The 24,334-nt window shown below is 39.1% G+C and overlaps 1 protein-coding gene across 1 annotated transcript in view; it reads right to left on the bottom strand.

The window, feature by feature from the left end:
* The window catches only part of si:ch211-197n1.2 (EF-hand calcium-binding domain-containing protein 6), a 51,236-nt gene that overhangs the window by 5,809 nt on the left and 21,093 nt on the right, over nucleotides 1-24,334 (bottom strand). The window contains exons 13-16 of the mRNA XM_067442781.1: nucleotides 14,519-14,618; nucleotides 9,749-9,873; nucleotides 5,755-5,998; nucleotides 5,467-5,639 (exon numbers count right to left, since the gene is read on the bottom strand). Of these exons, the coding sequence (XP_067298882.1) occupies nucleotides 5,467-5,639; nucleotides 5,755-5,998; nucleotides 9,749-9,873; nucleotides 14,519-14,618 (642 nt within the window). The remainder of the gene's footprint in view (nucleotides 1-5,466; nucleotides 5,640-5,754; nucleotides 5,999-9,748; nucleotides 9,874-14,518; nucleotides 14,619-24,334) is intronic.

The raw sequence follows: 24,334 nt of genomic DNA, 5'->3' as shown, positions 1-24,334 counted from the left end.
GTGAATAGTGCTTGAAGAGGAAGTTTTGTGTTTAACGTTTTCAGAAAATGGAGCAAGGTTTTAGAAATAGTGTTTTAGCAATTGAGAAAAATTGTAAATGCATTATACATGTTATTAATCCAAATTCAGTAAAATAAATTAATCACAAACACATGATACCTTTCTTTCCACTCATGATAGTTATGATATATTATTACCAATACAAGTATGATGGGTGGTATTATGTAACAATTTGGGTAACACTTTAACGTTCGGTTATAAGTCACTTATAAGTTATTAGTTAATTAGTTAAACATGACTATGCATTTATAAATCATTAATAAGTGATATGCCAACATTTTATGTATGTTTTGTGAATTCAGTTACAGTTCAGTTCAGTTCAGTTAAGGTCAGTTCAGGTCATTGATGAATTGTTCACACTTTAGATTAGAAAGTAAATTACTTACACATACACACAATGTAAGAACCCTAAGAAAGATCTACAAATGATGTGTAACATTTACAAGTGATGAATTGTCCACAGTTTAGATAAGGGGATGCAGAAAGCTCTGCAAATTATTTATTCATGCATTTACACATTATTTATAACAGGTGAACACTTTGCAGTGTGTACTGACTGGTGAGGGTACAGACAGCTGTCTCCTCTGAAACACATGGAGTCCTTAACCGCTGTACACCTAAAGTGAGCTTCAATGGAAGCTGAAACTGGTTCACATTATCACCAGATCTCACACACAACCCCGTCTGGGCTGATGAGTGAAAGGATTTATCATAATTCACTGCATTTATAAATGATTATCCCCTTGAAAACAAATAAATTATTCTTCTTAAAAATACTGTTTTAGCATCCTGCATGTGTGTGCTTTTGAACACAGACCAGCATACAATTAAAGATAAATAATAATAATAATAATAATAATAATAATAATAATAATAATAATAATAATAATACATTTTATTTTTTAATGCACTTTATATTAAACAAAATCTCAAAGTGCTACAAAATTAAAAACAATCAACAACAATAAATAAATAAGTAAATTAATAAAATAAAATAAATAAAACTGAAAAAAATAAATAAAATAAAGAAGTAACAAGTCAATTAAAAGCTCTGCTAAAAAGGTGGGTTTTAAGACCACGCTTAAAAGCATCTATAGTCTGTGGAGTCCGCAGGTGGTCAGGGAGAGCATTCCACAGACTGGGGGCTGCAGAGCAGAAGGCCCGATCTCCCATAGTACGGAGATTGGTCGAGGGAGTTTTAAGACGAAACAGAGAAATAGAGCGGAGGTTACGAGTGGCTGTTTGTGTGGTGAGGAGTTCCTTAAGATAGGAGGGAGCATCACCATGGATGCACTGGTGCGTAAGGAGAGAGATCTTGTACTCGATCCTGAACGACACAGGAAGCCAGTGGAGTGATTTTAGAATGGGGGTGATATGGTCGTATTTGCGCACCCTCATGAGGATCCTAGCAGTGCTGTTCTGAATACACTGCAGCCTCTGGAGATTTTTGCTAGGGATGCCGATAAGGAGCGCATTGCAGTAGTCCAGCCTGGAGGAAATAAAGGCGTGGACAAGCTTCTCGGGATCTGCCAATGATAGAATGGGACGAAGTTTGGCAATGTTTCTGAGGTGGAAGAAGGAGGTCTTACACAGGTGTTTGATGTGAGCTTCAAAAGTAAGCTGTGATTCCATTCTGACCCCCAGATTGGTGACTGAAGTGGAAAGTGGAATGACCTGATCAGAGAAAGCAATGCTGGTGATAACGGACTTCTGGACCTGAAGTGGAGTGCCGACTAGGATAGCTTCAGTCGTGGAGCTGTTTAGCTGCAGAAAGTTTTGCTTCATCTACGCCTTTATCTCATCCAGGCAAGTGATCAAAGTGGATGGTGTGAGGTCAGCAGAGGGAGATGAACTTGTCCTAAAGTATAGCTGAGTGCCATCAGCATAGCAGTAAAAAGAAATCCCATGCCGGTTGATGAGACGGCCAAGAAGGAGCATGTAGAGTATGAACAGGGTGTGTACAACACCGCAGTATGAACACCTAAGGTGACATTGTGTGACAGGGATGTAGCTTCTCCTAACGCAACATATTCAGTTCTCCCAGTGAATTAAGAAGAAAACCAGTTGTGGACCGAGTCAGAGAGACCGATGGTGGAATATAAACGGTGAAGGAGGATGTTATGGTCAACTGTATGGAAAGCTGCAGTTAAGTCCAGGAGGCTGAGAAGGGATGGGGAACCAGCATCTGCCGCCATCAATAGATCGTTTGTGACCCTGACCAAAGCTGTTTCTGTGCTGTGTCCTGAGCGGAAACCAGACTGAAATTTCTCATAAAGATTGTTATGCTCCAAATGGACCTGAAGCTGTGCAGCAACAACTTTTTCCAGCACCTTAGAGAGGTATGGGAGGTTGGAGATGGGCCTGTAGTTGTCATTAACATCTGGGTCTAAAGTAGGTTTTTTTAGAAGTGGTCTGATGATAGCAGTTTTTAGAGATGAAGGAACAAGGCCAGTCTGGAGGGAATTATTAATAATCTTGGTAATAAATGGACTTAAGACACAGAGGTTAGATTTTACCAAGGCTGTAGGGAAAGGATCCAGTGCACAGGTGGATGGTTTCATTTTTCTGATGATGTCCTCAACCTCGAGCTGTGTGATGATGGAGAAGCAGCAGAGATGTTGGAAGGTCCCTGGCTGTGGATCAACAGATGGGACAGGCAGAGTGGAGGTGCTAGATAGAAGCAGTGGATGTTGTCTACTTTGTTCCTAAAAAAGGTCATGAACTTATTGCACCTCTCTTCTGTGGCTTCTGAAAAAGAGTGAGTTTGCGGTTTGAGGATGTGATTTATAGTGGAGAAAAGCTTCTTGGAGTTTCCAGGGTTATTGTTGATGATGCAAGAGTAGAACTGTGACTGAGCATCTGTCAAGGACCTTGCGTAGGCCTTCTGATGATCTCTATAGGCTTGCCTAAGAACAGTGAGTCCTGAGAGCTTGAGACGCCTCTCACAGCCGTCTTCATCTTCCGCAGTTCGCTGGTGTACCAGGGTGCTGAGCGCGAGAAGGTGACCATTCTAGTTATGACAGGTGCGTGAAGATCTAGAAGGCTGCTCAGAGACTTGTTGTAGAAGTCAACCGACTCAGAGACTGAGATCAACAGAGGAGAATTGCTGAAGGTCTGTAGTTAAAGAGTCTTGGTTAATGTTTTTCAGGTTCCTGAAGCAAATTTGACGGGAATCTTTGGTAAGGGAAGAGGGGCGTAATCTCTTATCAATGATGTGGTCTTAGATGAAAGATGACTTATTTGTGAGGGATTGTGCATTAAAAAGTTCTATTTTGAGCGTTGATGGGGGTAGTGAATCTCGTCATTGGCCGTAAAACACTAAAATCCACTCCACGTTTTCTGTCATGCGCTGTGCTAAAAGATCTCGCGGTGTTTCCCGTGCGATCCAGTTTAGATTGGTGAGATCTCGCGGTGATTCCCGTGTTACCAAAACGGAGAGCAACACTGTTGTGATGACGTGGCAGATGTGCAACGGAGGTCCAGATGGATGGTATGGCTGATGCAGTTTTCAGGCTGATGATAAACTAGCCCGCGACGAGAGCCTCTATGGATGTAATGCGGTCTGCGCAGAAGTCCAAGTTCCTTAATGACCGCGATGCACGCCGGAAATGTGCGGTCGTTGAAATTTAGCAGCTGTGGGATGGAATATTTAAGCTTCATGACGGCCGCTGGAAGGTTTTGACTAGCGCTATGCATTATAGAAAAACAGAGCTGGAACACTGTCAGGCACAGCGAGATGATGGTCCATAGCAGAGGAGTGTATGCGCCAACTCCCAGCAATTCCAGCAAACAGCCGATTTTTGGAAGAGATAGCAGGGGTGAGTAAAAGTCTTTGAAATTAGGAGAAAAACCGTAAAAATCCGTACAAAAAAGGTTTTAGATGTATAAAAGTGGTGAACAATGAGAGTCCTCTCCTGTCATGAGGGAGTCCATTCAAACTGTCAACTGTCAACAGCCGAGAAGAGCTATCCGAGACGATAAGATCCAAACAATATGTCCCAAAATTAGCACTGACTGAATATACTAGTTACTGACAAAAAATAAAATTAAAATAAAGTTTATAATTAACGTATATAAACTAAAATCGGGTGGAAAAGCGGCGAACAGACAACGTCAGCGTCCTCTCCCCCTCGTTGCTCAAATCAATAAATGTTACACTGATCATATATTAATGTTTTGTTCATATTTTTTAAGATTAACCATTGCTTATTGAGATGATACTAAAACAACTTTAACATAAATAAATCAATGATTTATACGTGATAAATGATATATCAACTAATAACTCTAACATCTACTATTGATCTGCTTTGATTTATATCATGATTTACATTTTTTTAAGATAACTTACATCACATTTATAACTTGTTCGCATATTACGCATAACACTTATTCAAGTTACAAAAATATAATCAAGTTTTGTTAATGATAAGTTCATCATTAACAAATCATTTATGAACCACTTATGACTGAATTCACAAAACATGTATAAAATGTTAGCTTATCACTTATTAATAATTTATGAACATAGTCATGTTTTGTAAATTATTAATTAATCATGAACTAATAATTTTTACTGACTTATAAAGTGTTACCCACAATTGTTTATGCCAATTTACTTGCAATTAATTAAAATATTGTTGGTTTTGGACCTTGTCACACATTTTATACATTAAATATTATGATATATTTAACAAACCTTATTGTGTTTCACAAAACGTATATGTCAGCTGAAACCCCTGCTTTATGAAGCAATGAATGAATGAATGAATGAATGAATGAATGAATGAATGAATGAATGAATGAATGAATGAATGAACGAACGAACGAATGAATGTTTCCACCAGTTTCTATTTCCAAAACCATTTAGATTTATTATTTTATTATTTTTATGTATTTGTTTGTATATTCACGTATCTCTATTTGGTAACGCTTTACTTGAAGCTTTTTATGTATAATTCATATTCTGAACTGTATTTTGAATTGTAACGCTATCATATTTTTTCATAACATTTGCAATTAGTTGTTTTTCATGTATTTTAATGCATAATATTTTGGTGTAACAATAGATAAGTAACAATGGATTGGAACAATGGAAAGATTATGTATGATTATACAATATGAGGCTTAATTAATGCATTAGTAAACTCTAGTGACTAATCTCATCTAAATTTTTCAGTTGGCCGAATTGAATTTCTGTTAATTAAATTGCATCAATTCACAGAATTTCAATTCGGCCAACTGAAAAATTTAGATGAGATCAGTCACTAGAAAATTTTCAATTGGAGACATTTTTTTACAGTGTATATAAAAATATTAAATTCATGCATAAATGTCTTGATTTATTTTTTATCCATTTATTGCTAGGTTGATCCTTTATAATGTTTGTTTGTGCAATGTCTCTACCTGCCATCATGGTTGATATCAAACTTCCTGGCCAGTAAATCACACTCATACTGGCTGAGATTAACACAGAGATTCATAAGAATCTCTTTAAATTCATCATTGCTAACAAAGCCTGTTCCAGAAAAATCCATTTCGGAAAACTCAGTCCAGAGCTCAGAAACAGACAACTCCACCTGTTGAGAGCGAAAGAGAAAACATTTCTGAAAATGATCTTAATAGCATAATCATATAGCTCAGCTCTTTTCAGGCAAAGAACTTAACACCTTTTTTTTGACAGCACGCCCCCACCTTGGCACGTAGAGCATCCACTAGAATATCTGAGACGCAGTTGAGTCGTTTAGAGAGGCGCATGAAGTCATTGTCTCCACGTTTGGGGGGATTGTACTTGGCATTGGGATAACAGCAGGATTTGGGCGATGGGCCAAAATGACGTATAAACTGTTGAAAGTCCACAGTCCCATCCTGCTGGGTGAACAAAGAGGACCACAACCTCCGGACTTCTCCACGAGTTACCTCAGGATGGAACGCTAACCTGAGCAGGGCGAGAGGAAGCATGGCAAAACAAGGAGGGAATAATAAATGATGGGATGAGGAAGAATACAAACACTGTACCCTTTAAACCCCACGCACCCTAAAGACCCCCTCACCCCCTTCATTTGAACTGCATTTAAGCTAAAACTTGGCAACCAAAAGCACAGAAGCAACAGTTTGTCTCACACAGATACACAAACACAGTGTCACGCCTAAAGAAAGGGCAGTACTGTGAGAAGACACACTATGAGAGGATCTGACAGCAAACAAACACTCGTCTGTATACAACCCTGATCTCGCTCTGTTATGGTAAACATGGATATTTAAAGACAAAAACACATTTGGGTTGTAGGTACGTTCGTAAGATTTGTATAATGTTTTAAAAGAAGCCTCACCAAGGCTGCATCTATTTGACCAAAAATACAGTAAAATACAGTGGAAATATTATTACATTTTATAATAACTGATTCTATTTTTTTAAATTATAATTTTTTAATGTGATGGCAAAGCTGAATTTTCAAGTCATTATTTCAGTCCTCAGAGTCACATGATCCTTCAGAAATCCTTATGCTGATCTGGTATAATATAATATATATATATATATATATATATATATATATATATATATATATATATATATATATATATATATATATATATATATATATATATATATATATATTCTGTTTATATGATGTCATTCTTAAAGAATATATATGTGTCTAAGGATATTTTATTTAATGACTATAGTACATTTACAACATATACTTAAAGCTTTTTAATTTGATATATAGACATATTTAGTCACAATTATATTGTATTATGAAATTTGACCAATTTCAGAGAATTTTCAGAGTAGACAAGGCCAAATTATGTACATAGCACATTTCATACACAATGATAATTCAAAGGGCTTTACAAAGAAAGGGAATTCAAATATTCATAAAATAATCACATACAGTATGCATAAGAAATAAAAACTATAACCTGAATCACACAAGTTTAGGATACCCCTATCTGGAGCGGAAGAAATGAGGCGTTTAGAGTAAAGGTGCGGTCGCGTACCCTTGTCCATTGTTTTTTTTTTGTGGCCCATATCCAGTTATTTCAACTGAAATTTACAAAAAATGTTATGTGAGAGTAAAAGATTTGCCAATATCAATTTGCCAGTTGGTTTGACTTTTGTGTGACCTGTGCTTTATACATCGCTTTATAGTTTGCATTATTGGCTAAAAGGTTGGTGGATATTCTCATACCAGACGTTTAAAAAATGACCAACATAATGATTCTTAAGTTATTGTTTCAAACATTTCTGGTGCGAAGTAGGTTTCTTCCATTCATTTTGGGCATAGTTGCATTGAGTATGTGCACATACAGTTCATGTGAACAAACATACACGTACACGTTTGTCTCTTGTAGGAATCGATCAAAGAAGCAACAGTTTCTCACCAGACACACACGCACGCATACACAATGTTCACTGTGGGAGCCAGAGAAGTTGGCACTGATATGTCAGCCAAACCCTCTGTGAACTCGGCTGCTGTAAAGCCTGTTAGTGTCACTAATCTCTGAGCTGGCGAGGAGAGTTCAGTTCACCTTGGACTGGTTGGCACCGTCTCTCTCTGTGTCTGTGCACCAGTGCCACGCCACAGATTATGCAAATCCACTCGCGATGCCCCCCATTCAGACCACGACTCCTTTTAGGCCTGCCGCCATATTCCAGCCAAAAAATGAATAGAGAGATAAAAGAGGGTGATGTAGAAAAAGAATGCGAAAAAGGGTGGGAGAGAAATCACAAAGGGGTCAAAGGAAGAGCTGGAAAAACAGCACAGGGAGGGGAGGGAGGAGAGTAAATAAATAGATACATAATTTATAGAAATGGAGGAGGTTCTCCCATGGGGTGAACAGTTCAGAAGAGTTCGGGACACTTAACTCGGTTCACCACAACAACATGTGAGTTCACAGACTGAAAGAAAAAAATATCTAAGAAAGGCAAATTAATGGAAATGAAAAGTCATTATAGGAAAGAGGCAAGGGTTGAGGGTTGATATAAAAATGCATGGCAAGAGCCTGAGACCGAGAGACTGAATCACTTAAAAATTACAATCAATAACATGATGCAAAAATAGAATTAATAAAAACAGTGATCGTTTGTGATTCAAACATTTGTGAAATTGGGAAAAAGCTATAGCTAAAGCTTTATTTTGATATTATACTCACTATAAGTAATTTTGCAAGTACATGTCAACTTATTCTAGTAACACTAACCGTCTACTTATGCTCCAATGTGAGTTAGTCAACATTTATTTGCAAAGTTACTTTTAGTTAATAAAATGTTTTAAGAGGACTTAACAATTATGTTTGAACAGTTTTATTTTAAATATTGATTAATCAACATGCATTCAAAATATAAATTTTAGTATTTTATTAAAACATCAAGACAAACGATGAATTAATATCGTTGCCAGGAATTATGGAATCTAAAACAGCTATAATACTATGATATTTTGATCTCTAGGTATGACTCGGTCCCTGTTCCAATCCAAGTCTATGGGTTTTCCTGTTTTTTTGTTCAGGCAAAAAACAATCCTCTATAGCAAAAATTGTGCAGGACAAGTTAAAAATGTAATACTTACACCTACAGCTTTTTTTCAAACAAAACAAAAAAACTATATTGTATACAAAATGATACTTGAACACTATGTTATACAATGCAAATTCAACACTCATATGTGAAAACACAAAAGTTATTTTTATAAAAATATAAAAAAGTTACTAGATAAGAATGTTTGGGTTGTGAGTGTGTGCAGTTTACATTGTAGAACAAAATATCAAGTTTAGACCATATAATACTAATAAATTTAAAATCCCCATTACAAAAACCCATAGAAAAATCTTAAAGAACCAGTGGCGAATTAGTCTTCCGGGTTTTGACGTCATCCTTGCACCACCCTATAACAGTAACGGTTGCAAGCACCACTAATTAGAAGAACAGCAGGGATACACAGTACAGCAATGTAGCTGAAAGTGAAGCAGGCATGGGAACAACTAAACAAGCGTGCAGCAGGCCATAGAAAAACCCACAGCCTTAGATATTCACCGTGCCAACAGCTCTCTCAGGCTCTGTAACCAAATACGTTGTTATTCATGGGAAAAAAGGAGCAGGTTGTTAACTTGCACAATTAAGGCATCATTTGCCAAGAGAAAAGGCCTGCTTTCCGTTGGCATTGTCTTAGAAGACAAAAGAGTGCAAGAGCTCTGTAAGAACCAGAGCTGGGAGACTCGGGTGGACCGCATAGGTCTTGTGAGACACACAAGGGATGCTTGTGTCACGACCGCTGACTCTGGGAGAAACCCAGGACTAAACACCGCAGAGAAAGACTCAGTGATTCGGCATGGCGCTAAAGACATTGAGGAGGAATGCATAACACATTCCAGCATATACTTTAATAGTGTGTGTGTGTGTGTGTGTGTGTGTGTGTGTGTGTGTGTGTGTGTGTGTGTGTGTGTGTGTGTGTGTGTGTGTGTGTGTGTGTGTGTGTGTGTGTGTGTGTGTGTGTGTGTGTAAAAATCTTCTGACGTACTAACTATCAAACTGAGATGCTAATAGAACTAATAAAGACATCATGTCTGAAAACAGATCAATTATTCATTTGATATTCATGCATTCATTCACTGTACAATAAAATCTTAAGGACATGACAGAAAACAAATGTAAGGGAATACGTTCTTCTAATCTTATGTTTGTCACCTTTTAAGTAACTGGTACATGTCCTCCTGAGTCAGACGTCTGGTGTTTTTCTCATCCAGCTCTTCAAACTCTCGCAGTACATCTCTGTAATGATTTGCCACCACACTCTTCACCAGACTAAACAGCTGAAATGCAAAACATGTTCATTAATATTTCTGATTACTAAAAGAGTTTTTCATGTAAAGAACTCTCAAAAAAGCAAAAAGCCATTCTAGACCATTCTAGATTGTGTTGCAATTTGAAATAAATAGTATAACAGAATGTTAGTAACTGAATTTAATAATAGTAACAATAATTATAAGAATTATACAATAATAATTACGTTAAGCATTACAATAGGTTTTAAGGGTTATTATGATTTTTTTAAATATTTTTACAGACATAAGAATCGACATCTGCTTCACAGTTGCTTTTACCTGCTTTAAATACCTGATACATCAGATTTTTCTAATAATTTTTGATAGCTCTAGTTATTTCTGTGAAAATCTACACTAGTATTTGAAGTTTGTTTATTTATTTAAAGGTACACTATGCAACTTTTCCATCCGCTAGAGGGCACCTATTCAAAACAAAGGTGTAGTTTGATGTCTCTAAGTTTATGCACAGAATCTTGGGACATGTGGTTTTGCCACAATGTGGAAAAGCCACATTTGCCTCAAGAAGTAATGACGTTCGTTTTCAGGAAATCCCTTATGTGATGCTAACGCTGTAGGATAAATAAACAGAAGATAGTAACACTTTGATTAAACATGATGACAATAAACACGACTGCAGCAAAATATGGTGTATTTGAGTTCTTCAAGCTGTCTTTTTTCATAATAATAAAGTATATTATAATGCAGTGCTGAGCTGATTGACATATAATGTAATGCACTATAAAATAATGCATCGTCTGCCTCATTCTGTTATGAGAAGTCACATCAGCTCACAAACACTCGACTGACGATATGAAGTGAGGTAAAACATGTTATTAAACGTTGTCATTTGTTGAACAGGTTTATGAACATTTCACTAGTTTGTGAAGATGTTTGACTCCTGTTGCTCAAACGCACGTTTTAAGCGACGTAGTCTTTCAGACGGAGCAGCGTTTACTCCTGAACACAGCACTGTTCTTCGCTAACACACTGGGCATTTATTTATTTAATTAAAATCACAGCCTTTTAGCTTTCATAATCGCACACTACCCAAATCACGATTGTGGTTCGATTTCGATTAATCGTGGAGCCCTAGTTATTAACGTTACTGTAGTATGAAGCAGAACAGGACCAAGGGTTGTGGAGCTGAGCAAGGCCACTGGGGTGATTGTTAATGAGATAAACAACACAAGCCTTGCGAGCAGCGGGACTTTTATTATGACGAGACACAGCCACCGGCGCTATTTCCGCTTTTCCGGTCATATATGAGGTGACAGCTCTTTTTATCATATTCGATACATTTAAGTGTGTTTAAAATGATGTTATGATGTTACTCTGTGCGTTCGCTCGGAGGCTGCTGTGACACTTGTTGCACACTGCTAAAGTTAAGCGCTTCAGCAGAATAAAACCAGAAACCGAGGGTAACGCAGATATGACGCAATTGACAGGCGAGCCGGGTCCTTGGTTAAAATAGCAATTTTCTCACAATTAACAAATAGTTAGAAACATTTGGAATATTGTAAGTACTCTGACCTAGTGGTTTTTTATACTGCAAAAATACTACATAGTGCACGTTTAACAATACAAATTCATAGATTTTATTCAGCAAAAATTAAAAATGCTTTCTTTCGAGCTTTCAATTTTAAACAAAGAATCCTGGAAATAATGTATCACGATTTAAAAATGTTAAGCAGAAAACCTTTTTTTCATCATTGCAAATAATAAGAAATGTTTCTTAGGCAGAAAAAAAAATCTGTATATTACATTTCTGAAGGATAATGTGACACTAAGGATGGGAAAAAAAGGCTGCTTTGTTGCTTCAGCTTTAACTCGGCTTTGCCATCATGGTGCGTTATTAATGTGGCTTAGTGGTTCATGTAGGTTTTCTACAAACTGAAAGGTTGGTGGTTTGAGCCCTGGTTCCGCAAGTGTTGAGGTGTCCTTGAGCAAGACACCTAACCCCAGCTGCTCCTGATGAGCTGGATGGTGCCTTACATGGCTGACATCGTCGTCGGTGTATGAATGGGTGAATGTGAGGCAAAAATGTAAAGTGCTTTGGATGGCCATAGGGTCTGTTAAAAGCGTAATATAAATGAAGTAGCCAGCAGAGAATGGGTACATGGTGGTCATAAAGGGATGGACATAGTCAGAAACAGTGCTCAGGTAGGCAGTGGCATTTAAACAATGCCCAATTGACACTAAGGGGCTAAAGTGTTCCAAGAAAACATCCCCCACACCATTACACCACCACCATCAACCTGCACAGTGGTAACAAGGCATGATGGATCCATGTTCTCATTCTGTTTACGCCAAATTCTGACTCTACCATCTGAATGTCTCAACAGAAATCGAGACTCATCAGACCAGGCAACATTTTTCCAATCTTCAACTATCCAATTTACATTTTATCATTTAGCAGACGCTTTTATCCAAAGCGACTTACAAAAAAGGGGAGAGCAATAGAAGCAACGAAACAGACAAGGCCAACAACCTGTAAGAGCTGTAAGAAGTCTCAGTTAATCAGCACAGTACACAAACAATGTTTTTTTGTTTTTGTTTTTGACAAACAAAGAAAATTTAATGGATAGTTAAGTGCTATTCTTTATTGGTCAGGTGCAATTGGAAAATATGTGTCTTAAGATGTTTTTTAAAAATGACTACAGACTCAGCAGCACGAATCGGCAGTTCATTCCATCAGGTGGGAACAGTCCAGGAAAATGTCTGTGAGAGTGATTTCATGCCTTTTTGGGATGGAACACGAGGCGTCGCAAGCTTCTGGAGGGTGTGTAAGTCTGAGCAAGCGAGTTTAGGTATATTGGTGCAGAGCCAGTGGTTGCTTTGTAGGCGAGAACCAGTGCCTTGAATTTGATGCAAGCAGCCATTGGCAACCAGTGCAGTCTGATGAAGAGAGCCGTGACATGCACTCTCTTCGGCTCATTAAAGACCACTTATCGCTGCATTCTGGATCAGCTGCAAGGGTTTGATATTGCTGGAAGGCCAGCTAGAAGAAGAGCATTACAATAGTCCAGTCCGGAGAGAACAAGAGCTTGAACCAGGAGTTGTGCTGCCTGTTCTGATAGGAAGGGTCTAATCTTTCTAATGTTGTATAAAGCAAATCTGCAGGACCGGGCTGTTGCAGTAATGTGGTCAGTGAAGTTTAAATGGTCATCAATCACAACTCCAAGGTTCCTGGCTGTCCTGGATGGACTTATGGTCGATGAACCAAGCTGAATGGAGAAATTTTGATGAAGTGCTGGGTTGGTTAAAACAACAAGTAATTCTGTCGTTGCAAGATTGAGTTGAAGGTGATGCTCCTTCATTCAGTCAGAAATGTCTGCCAGACAGGCAGTGATATGAACACTGACTGTAGGATCATCTGGTTGAAATGAGAAGTAGAGTTGAGTGTCATCAGCATACCAGTGATAGGAGAAGCCTTGTTTCTGAATGACAGAGCCTAATGATGACATGTAGATAGAGAAGAGAAATGGTCCAAGCACTGAGCCCTGGGGAATCCCAGTAGCTAGATGATGTGACTTTGACTTTAGATGATGTGAAGACGGCACTTCACCTCTCCATGACACCCTGTAGGACCTACCAGAGAGGTAAGACCTGAACCACTAGAGAGCAGTTCCTGAGATCCCCGTCTTCTTAAGTGTTGACAGGAGGATCTGGTGGTTACCTGTGTCAAAAGCAGGAGACAGATCCAGCAGGATGAGCACTGAGGATTTGGATACTGCTTTTGCCAGTCTCAGTGCCTCAGTTACCGAGAGCAAGGCAGTCTCGGTCGAATTGCCGCTTTTGAAGCCGGATTGGTTGTTGTCCAGGAGGTTGTTATGTTCAAGAAACACAGAAGTTGATTGAACACAACTCGCTCAAGTGTCTTTGCAATGAAAGGCAGAAGGGATGTAGTTTTCTAAAAGTGCAATTTTGGTGAGCTTGTGCAAATTGTAGCATCTTTTTCCTATTTGTAGTGGTGAGGAGTGGTACCCAGTTGGGGTCTTCTGCTGTTGTGGCCCATCCGCCTCGAGGTTGTGCGTGTTGTGGCTTTACAAACGCTTTGCTACATACCTTGAATCAGTCGGCCCATTCTCCTCTGACCTCTAGCGTCAACAAGGCATATTCGCCCACAGGACTGCCGTACACTGGACGTTTTTCCCTTTTCACACCATTCTTCATAAACTCTAGAAATGGTTGTGTGTGAAAATACCAGTGACTGAGCAGATTGTTAAATTCTCAGACCGGCCCGTCTTTCACCAACAACCATGCCACGCTCAAAATTGCTTAAATCACCTTTCTTTCCCATTCTGACACTTTAGTTTAGAGTTCAGGAGATCGTCTTGACCAGGACCACACCTCTAAATGCATTGAAGCAACTAACATGTGATTGGTGATTTGATAATTGCATGAATGCAAAATTTAACATTATTAACATAATTCTTTAGGTGAGTATATATATATATAATTATATATATATTTATTAAAAAAAAGATATATGTAAAATATATGTAAGTGTGTCTTACATCCTTCAGAAATTATTATGCTGATCTAGTATATATATATATATATATATATATATATATATATATATATATATATATATATATATATATATATATATATATATATGAGGTCATACCTCAAGGTCACTCCGATCCTCTTCTGAACTCTTCTCCTCGCCTGAATCATGGTTTAAGGCAGGCTGGGCGGCTGCCTGGAAGAGGCTGGGAACTCCTTTTCTAAGAGAGCAAAAAAAGGATAAGTCTTTGAGGCCATGGCTTTGGTTTCTATATTATTTGTGATTGCCCCATACTATAGGAGAAGCCCTGAGAAACGCTTAGAATGAGCTATCCGCTTTGTGGCATTCTCGCTTGAGTGAGGGAGAGCGACGAGACCTGACACCGAAATTGCCTTGCTGCGCTGACCGCTTTGAGAGCAACTGGAGTGGTCAAACCAGGCAGACACCTGACAGTCTTGAAGTGTTAGCTAAACTATGAAGTAGCACATGAGAAAAATCGGACGTACAAAGCCCAGCCTAAGCTAATGTGTTCCCTGTGCGCTTGGATGAGTTCATGGGGGCCGGGCTCGGCTGAGCGGATAGCTGTGGCTCTTTTGTGTTCCGGAGAGGACAACCACTCCCCAGGATTTAGGGCAGTGGTCTAGGCCATCTTAGGGCCACAGTCCGAACGAGGTGGGCGGACTGCTGGCTTGAGAGGTCATGGGCTAGAGCAGAGTTAGAAGCACTATGTAAAGGAAGAAATAGAAAGGAGAGACAGAGAGAGATTCTGAGATTTAAAAGACAGAGGTGCTTCAAATAGCAGTTGATAGCAGTTCAAAGAGGCAAACGGCAGTGACACTGACTGCAAGAGGCATTATGTTTGTGTTTGTGCATTGTGTCGATGACAACGTGAGCGTGCCTATGGGATTTTCTCAAGACAAACTGCTCTTTTCAACAGTTAAGCTGACCTGAATGAGCCAGGAATAGCAATAGGCCATGACTGTATGGTAAAATAACTGTTTACTAAAAGCTCTGTGAGAAAAAGTTCCTGAAAATACCATTTAACAAAGGGTGAGTCTCCATTTGGCAAACTGCTTGTCGCACAGAAAAACAAATACAGAACTAAATAATATTGGAACTGTTGGATGCTGAGGGAAGAGACCTTGTGACCCAGTCACGGACATCCCAGCAGGACTACCATGTCCAACATCCCTGCCACAAAACCAACACAGCATGACGTGACATCGGTGTTAAGCCAAATAAACACACCTTAGCTTATCACAAACAGACAATCCAAGCGCAATAAGTCAAATATCCACTGAGTTGGGTCATGAGATTTGCAGAAAATTTGACCTCTGCATTTTCAATTTAAAATAAACTCAAATAAAAGTTGTATCTGATTCTATGTTAGCTACTCCTATAAATGAACTAGGTGTGATGAGATGATACATATAAATTAAATTAAATTATTAAAAGTAACTAAAAATAAAATAGTAATAAAGTTTTAAAAAAAAATAAGTGACTTTATGCATGTCCATTGCTATAAAGAGTAAACTAGTTAGCAATTTGTTCCTTTAACATAAATCCAAATAAGCCCTTCAAGGTAATTCACGTGTGTCTCCTTTATGCCCATAAGGGGGCACATGACTGGCTCGTTGACTTGCTAGAAAAGATGAAAAAAGAAATTCAAAACCTTTTAGTAGAATTAAACCATTTTTATTTTATTTTACCATATTTTCTGATAGATAAATTAATTAATTTAAGAAATGATTTATTTTACTTTATAATTTATTTAATTATTATTAAGTTATTTATTTAAGAATTTATTTATTTGAGAAAACTGCTTAAATATTAAAATGTTTAAAAGTCTCTCTCTCTCTCTCTCTCTCTCTCTCTCTCTCTCTCTCTCTCTCTCTCTCTCTCTCTCTCTCTCAGGATTGGACTTATTTATTTATTTATTTATTTTTTGAATATGATCTGATTATTATTAAAAGTCTGTAATGCTGCGTTCCAGTTCGTTATTATTATGCCCTTTACTAGCTTACCTCAGTCTCGTTCACTCGGATGTGCGTCATTGCTTACATTGCATGAATGCACCCTACTGGCGTAACCTTTGCAATGGATTGAACTGGAACGCCCTAAACCCTTGATTACTTGAATCCACTATAGAGTTGATTTATTATCATTTTGTCCCCTTAAGAAAGTATTTAATGCAACATTCTGTCCCGCAGAGTTTAACTCTAACCCTAATCAAACACTCCTGATCCAGCTAATTAATGTTTTAGGATTACTAGAAATCTACAAGTGGGTGCGGTTTTTGATTAGGGTTAAAGCTAAACTCTGCAGGACAGTGGTCCTTCAGGATCGGAGTTGCCCATCCCTGTTCTATATGTATATAGGTGTGTTTGAAATGTTTTTAAAAAATAATTAAAATATCATAGAGTTGTTAGTGGTGGGGTAAATTAAATGCGATATGCGGTCACGTCACAATCATGTTGCATTGTGGAATATAAAGCTACCTGAAGTGTACATATGAAGTAGACTTAATTTGATTTTGACAGAGGGAGCAGAGGTCTGTACATATAAACTTCCCTCGTCAACTTCACAAAGTTAAACGCACTTCAAAATAACGGCGGGGATTCCCCCGTGGGAAAGTGCTTAGGGAAGTTCGCAAGTGCGTGTCTAAAATTGGAGTGGAACCATAAAAAATATGGACGCCACGACTTCATCCGTTTCTGCTGAGCAGAGTTGAAGCTGCAGACGGCCTACACGGTGCTGACATCTTGGGACCGAGTCTGCACAGTAGAGATTTCGGGACCGGAGTTGCGCAGTAAGGGAGCAGGAAGGACAGTTACGATATCAAAAGCCTGCCCACACGCAGAACAATTAATTATGTTGGTGGGAAATAAACGGTTATAGAAATTAAAGCTAAAGCTCCAATCTGAATGAATGAATGAATGAATGAGGCATTTATATAGCGCTTTCAAATGTACTACTGTACACCCAAAGTGCTTCACACTCATGTCAGGGGTCTCTCCTCAACCACCACCAGTGTGCAGCATCCACTTGGATGATGCGACGGCAGCCACAGTACAACGGCGCCAGTGCGCTCACCACACACCAGCAATAGGTGGAGAGGAGAGTGGGTGATAGAGCCAATTCAGTGAATGGGGATTATTAGGAGGCCATGATTGGTAAGGGCCAATCAAGGGAATTTGGCTAGGACACCGGGGTTACACCCCTACTCTTTTACGAGAACTGCCATGGGATTTTTAATGACCACAGAGAGTCAGGACCTCGGTTTAACGTCTCATCCGAAGGACGGTGCTCTTTGTCAGTATAGTGTCCCCATCACTATACTGGGGTGTTAGGACCTACACAGACCACAGGGTGAGCGCCCCCTGCTGGCCTCACTAACACCTCTACCAGCAGCAACCTGGTTTTCCCAGTTGGTCTCCCATCCAGGTACTGACCAGGCTCAGCCCTGCTTAGCTTCAGTGGGAAACCAGTTTTGGGCTACAGGGTGATATCTGCTCCCAAAAATTCAGAAAAAAGTCTGTTAGTGCCTCAGTGACGACTTCACTCTGAGAAGACGTCGATATCAGCTGTCAATCATGACGTCCCCCCCCCCCCCCCGTTTTAATAGCATCAAATAACTAATTAAAACTTATTTTAAAAACAAACACTTGAAATGAAATTTTGAAACATCAATCGTGATAATAACTGCCTTCAATGACAAACTAACTTTGGGGAAAAAATATTTGAAGTTTAATTTGATTGTTTAGTTTGCCTCGCGTCCATTAGAAAACACAGACGGGCGGCTATACTGGGACCGGTCACCTGGGGGCCGGTTACCTGGGGATGATCGAGGCGCGGAGGCTTCAGTCTCTGAGAGGGGTGCTGCAGGCTTGAGTGGAACGCAGCCCTGGTGTCACGATTCCCCTGTGTTTAGTGCTCTAGGACTTTTATTTTAATATTCTTTTGTCTTGCTGTTTCTGTATTTCATTTCCTGTGCTTCATAAGAGAAGTCTCTGGCCCTGTCCTTGTCCCAAATGGCAACCTAAATCCTCACAGTCTTCCTCTGAGTCCTCACTTTCACGACGTAATGCCGCTTTGACTGCTGGGTAGAAGTCCGACCATTCAAATCTTTATTTGAGGTTTGAAAACAAATGCGGAAGAGAAGACAATGCTGAATAAAGTCGTATTTTTTGTTATTTTTGGAACACAATGTATTGTCGACGCTTCGAAAGAGTCTAACTAACCAACTGATGTTACATATGGACTACTTTAGCCCCGTTTCCACCAAAATTACCCGGAACAATTTGTACCAGGAACTTTTTTACAGGAACTTTTCTCCCCCCAGACCTGCAACTGTCTGCGTTTCCACCGCGATCTAAAGTTCCGAGAAGATTAGGCAAATTAGTCCGGTGATGTAGGACTGCGCGCGACTGCTCCTCCAAGTCAGTGACGGACAGTAATAATTTTTGTGTGTACCGATTGAAAGATTTAGTGGACTGTTTACATGAGACGTTATCTAAACCGATCTGGTGTTTACATGTGATGACTTTCAATCGCAATCATTTTGTCACATGCAGTTTGTCTGCCGCATCAAAAATGTCAACGCTGTTTTCTCCAGCAGCTGGAATGTGTTAACTGTAGCCATAGCAACTCTTAACGGCCACCAGGACTAATACAGTATTATATAAGCTATTTATTTGTTGTAAAGTGTAATAATCATTTCAGAAAAAAAAAAAATCTTCTGTCACGCGCAGTTAAAGTAAAAAACTGCCTGGAGCAATATACGCTGTCATTATTCCAACATTATCTTCATAACTTACGAAATAAAAAGTGTACCCCTCAGAAAAATTAACTTTCCTCTCTTGTCAACATGAGCGTGGCGCGCGCTGTCACGTCATGTAAGGACACACACTTAAAAGTAATCGGTCAGGTCGTTTACATTGGTGAAAAAAAATTAATAACGATGGAAAAGATTCAAGCTGTGCTGCTTTTGCTGGTTATGTATAGGTTTACTAAAGAGGTAATTAACAACGACAGAAAAGAGCAGCATATTCAGAAAGCTTGTAAAGCTAGATTTAAAATGACAATGCATATTATTATCAGCTATTACGGACATTGCATATGAGATGGCTGAGACGAACGCGCGCCATCAGACAGAGAGCAAGACTGATATTTACTGAACGCAGACCAAACCTCGCAAAAGACTTTTAAAATTGCCGGTTGAAATAAAATGCTGCGTGAGCTCAACCAATCAGCATGTTCATCGCCCAAGTCCCACCCTCGAAATTTCCTGAACTTTGAAAAAGTACTACCTCGCGAGCAGGGCTGTTTGGAGGGGAAAATATTTATCCGGAACTTCATTTAGACCCTGGTTCCTGCGGTCTAAACACACCGAGTACCACTCAAAGTTCCTGGTTCCTGGTTCATGGGTAAAGTTCCTGTGGTGGAAGTGGGGCTTTTGATGATGTTTTCAGTACCTACTGGACGTGAAAGAGCAGAGCCCTTGAATTGGGGAATTTGGAGTGAGCAGGGCACTTGCCATTATGTAGTCATCCTTTACTTAGATCATGGCTGTTTCTCAATATGCGTTCTTAAGCGATATTGCATCCTTGTGTTCTTGTACTGCCATCATCAACTGTCAAACTGTTGCCGATTGTCAGCGATACTCTCAGCGATACTCTCAGCTCATGTCTTTGATAATTCACACTGTGTGATTGTCAGTCGTGTTGAACGAGCACTGATTTGCCTATGACTTTGAGCATTTGTCTGCAATTTCTTAAAATCTGTCGGTAAGTCAAAATCTGGCCTAAAATCGGGCAGTGTGAACTTGGCATAAGGTACAATGCTTTATAGAAAACCTGTTGTCTATATAGAGTTGTACCTTAGTTCACTAATGCCGAGTGCACGCTGCCTGATTTTAGCCCCGAATTTGTGAATTTTCAAATGCCTGAAATCATAGGCATATCAGTGCTTGTTCACGCGAGTGAACATCACACACTGTGTATTATCAAAGACGTGATGTGATAATTTCAAAATCCTGCTCTGTGAAATGTGTTTTGACTGAAAATTACATTGACGATGACCTACAGCCAATGAAAGAGCAAGATAAAGGGCAGTGTCAGTATATCAGTATTTTAATAGATTTATTTACAAATATATCTAACAAAAACAAAGCACAAACATTTGCTTGACCAGCCGAAACAGCAGCACATTGCAAAATGATTAACTCTTTTTGCAGAACACAATCATTGCTCCCTATGTCTCCACAACCATTTCCTCCTCCGTAATCTTTTTTTCTCCTTTTCGCTGCAAATCGGCGCACAGACAATTTGGATCACAAACTTCCTGCAGTTTATAATTTTTAATAAAAATTCCAGTCTTGTTTGAGATCACCGGTCTGACGCACACATTATCTTGCATTGTTTACTTGTCACATCTCACGTGTGTTTGGTTGTGAAAAGTAGTTTGCGCACCAGAGAGGGTTGTCTGTGATTCTTCGTATGTAAAGTCATGCAGTGTGAAGTCACCAATACATTGTGCAGTTTGAAAAGAACAGTGACTAAATGCTACCCTAGATAGTCACGCAGGGTAAAAAGAGCAGTCAATCCGATGAGTTTGAAAATCGTGCAGCCTGAACTTGGCATTAGTTTGTGTCTGAGGAAGACCTGTCGGTCGAAATGTTGCAATAAATTTGAGCAGTTATATCAGTGTGCGGACATTTGTTTTTTTCTTCAGTTGTGTCATTTGTCCTGCCCTTTTTGGGTTTGAGGATTGTGCACACCTTTTTTTTTTTTTTTTTGACTAGTGTATGGACACTTAAAGATATTTTGTCCGCTCCAGAGCGTGCACCACCTCTACACCACATACATCTTTGTTGATCCTGGAACATGTCCATCAATTAATCAGATTTGAGGGACAAGTTTAGAGGATATCTAAAGTATAGGTTTACACCAATGGATCTGGACCCACTGACAATGTCGGAATGTGCTGTGCTCTTAAGTCCGGAGCTCTCAGCATTCCCAAGTCCAGTTTAATGAAAATATTCATGGTAAAATTTGTGTATTCTACAACAAAAAAAATGATATAAACTTTTACATGCTAGATATTATTTATATTAATATACATGTATTTTAAATTGCCACCCAAGTTCAGATCTGATTCAGAGTCATTTGCAGACCCCCTCTCTGCTTAAGATGACTGATCTTCAGGGGATAGACAGCATGTTGTTTTGACAGACGAGGGGTCGGTTGAACTCCTTGTGGACCCACTGTTCTCCACAAGCGGAGATAGAGGGATTTGAAATTAAAAAAAGAAGGAACTTGAAGGAGGATGGAGTCCCATCACTCGCAGAGACGAGACGCCCACAGAGATAACTGGTGAATGAATGGGCTGCTTATTTTGCTTTTATTTCATCTCGTCTGAGGATGGATGGACTGAGTGAGGGAGTGAAAGAGAGGAATAAGTAGATGCACATTTATCACGTTTGGACTGTATTGTTCTGTTTAATCTGGGCCACCATCTGAGAGCAGGAGACGTGTGTATGGAGAGAGGAATGTGTGAAAGAGACTACAAGAGCCACATGAGTGAGCTGCAGCGGCTCAGACTGAAAATGTGTGTGTGCGTGTGTGTGTGCGCGCGCGTGTGTGTGTGTGTGTGTGTGTGTGTGTGTGTGTGTGTGTGTTTGCACAATTATTTTTATAAATATTTAAAGGGATCATTTACCCAATAATAAAAATGTCGTAATTATTTACTCACTCTTATGTCATTCCAATCCTGATAGCATTTCTGGCTACAATACAAAAGAAGATATTTTGAAAGTATGTTGTTTTGGACCCCACTGACTTTCATTTCTTTTGTGCTGTTTTGCTTATGAATTATACATAAGAAAACAGAGGGCTTGATGAATAGATGTGTAATATTACTTTTCCAAGCAATCAATCTTGAGATTTGACTTAAACAATGAACTACATACTGTAAAAGTTGGGAAAGATTTAAAAAAAAAAAAAAAAGTAATTTGAAAGATGTTCACAAAGGCTGCATTTGTATTTAAATAGAAATATAGTTAAAACAGGAATACTGTGTAGATAGATTAGACAGACAGACAGACAGACAAGTTTGTGGTTGATGGCCAGTTTGTCTGTCAATATCGACTTCTATAATGTTATATGTATGTTTTCAAATGTGTCTTTCATAAAAGGATTCACATTGTATTGCTACAATGTGTGTGTGTGTGTGTGTGTGTGTGTGTGTGTGTGTGTGTGTGTGTGTGTGTGTGTGTGTGTGTGTGTGTGTGTGTGTGTGTGTGTGTGTTTGTGTCCAGTTTCCCCTACAGCTGCAGCTTCAGCGGATTACCCATCATCCACACGGCAACATTACACAAGTCGTTCTTTGAACAAAAGTCATGGCTGCTATTAATGAGATGGTAATCCCGGGCACCGCTACCTCCCAGATCTGCTTCCACTGACAGGGGAAGAATGTCCAAACGGCCTGCTCACAACACCCAGCACAACACTGAGGCCATTGTCACCAGGGCTGGTCTGAGCCCTGGACCCAGCTCAAGGAGTTATCCCCTTCCATCCAGATCCTGTCCCCACACCCCCGTCTCAACCCCTTCACACCCCATGAATAAAAATTAAAGCCCTAAATGGGTGAAGGGAGGAAAGGAAAGACAGAGAGGGACCGAAGAGAGAGAAAGAGGAAAAACAAAATGTTTTGCTGGAGATTAGGGTGGGATATCTGGGATTTTGACGTCTGAGGTTCCCACACGAAGATCTGACATCTACACATCCTATGACTGCTTGGTTTTTTGGTCTCACCATAGGGACCACACAAACTGTGAGAGGTCCAATAGCCACTTTAAAACCATAGAGAGAGGCAGACAAATCAAGGCTGATGAAACTCTCTTAACCAGATGTTTACAGTAAAAAAAACACATATATATTCATACTCCCACGCAGTAAAACAAAATAATATTACAGAAGCAGAGCCTTCAAATGTGAAGAGGGAATAGAGTAACATGAAATTCATCTTCATAGTATTATATTATATTATATTATATTATATTATATTATATTATATTATATTATATTATATTATATTATATTATATTATATAAGGGTGATTTCAGGTTGATTGGGACACTTTTTGCCATTTAGATAACTCTGAAAAAATGTCCCAATCACCCTGAAATCACCCTATATTATATTATAGAGATACAAATTGAAATCCTTATATCATATAAATAAAATGTATAAGATAAAATACTCCATAAATTCTGCTGATTTTAAACATCACATTATCGCTAGGCTTCTGCTCCTCCCAACATCTGACTGATAGAAGCTTTAACTTGACCTGGCTGACTTTTTATAGCAAAATCTGATAGTAAGAAATAAACTGAATCCATATTACACAGTTTACATATTATCTAGAAACGGGCACATTTATTTTGTATTGTTGCTATTAAATGTCCTCTAAGGTTCAATAATGCGATTAAACTCAGAAGAAAGCTAGAGCGGGATGTGAGCGATGTTAATCTGGTGAGGTCTGAATGTTGACAGCTAAAGCTCTGTTTGACTAACATGTCAAAGTTTCACCAAAATAGAGGAAATGCCACACAGGAACTACTGACACTGGGATCAGGCCGCTTTAGCATGAATGATTTAGCATTTCTCATGGGACAGAGGGAGAGCGTAAGGGAAAGAGCGAGAGTTTGTAGCTGTCATTGGCGAGGCATGGCCGGCCTTTCTCACTGTTCTCTGCGAGTATAGAAGTTCTAAAGTTTTCTTTCTCTCTATTCAGGAGGTCCCTTGGTGCATGGGCTTTTTCCCCACTGTTAGTATTACAAAATCCCTATTCAGTATAACCCTTGTCACCTGTCAACTAAGCCAGGCTGGTTTTCTAGGTCTTTATCCCCTACACACACTGAGAGAGAAAATAAAA

Source organism: Pseudorasbora parva, chromosome 4, assembly GCF_024679245.1.
Source record: "Pseudorasbora parva isolate DD20220531a chromosome 4, ASM2467924v1, whole genome shotgun sequence".
Lineage (NCBI taxonomy): Eukaryota > Metazoa > Chordata > Actinopteri > Cypriniformes > Gobionidae > Pseudorasbora > Pseudorasbora parva.
This window is presented reverse-complemented; position numbering and strand designations above follow the sequence as displayed.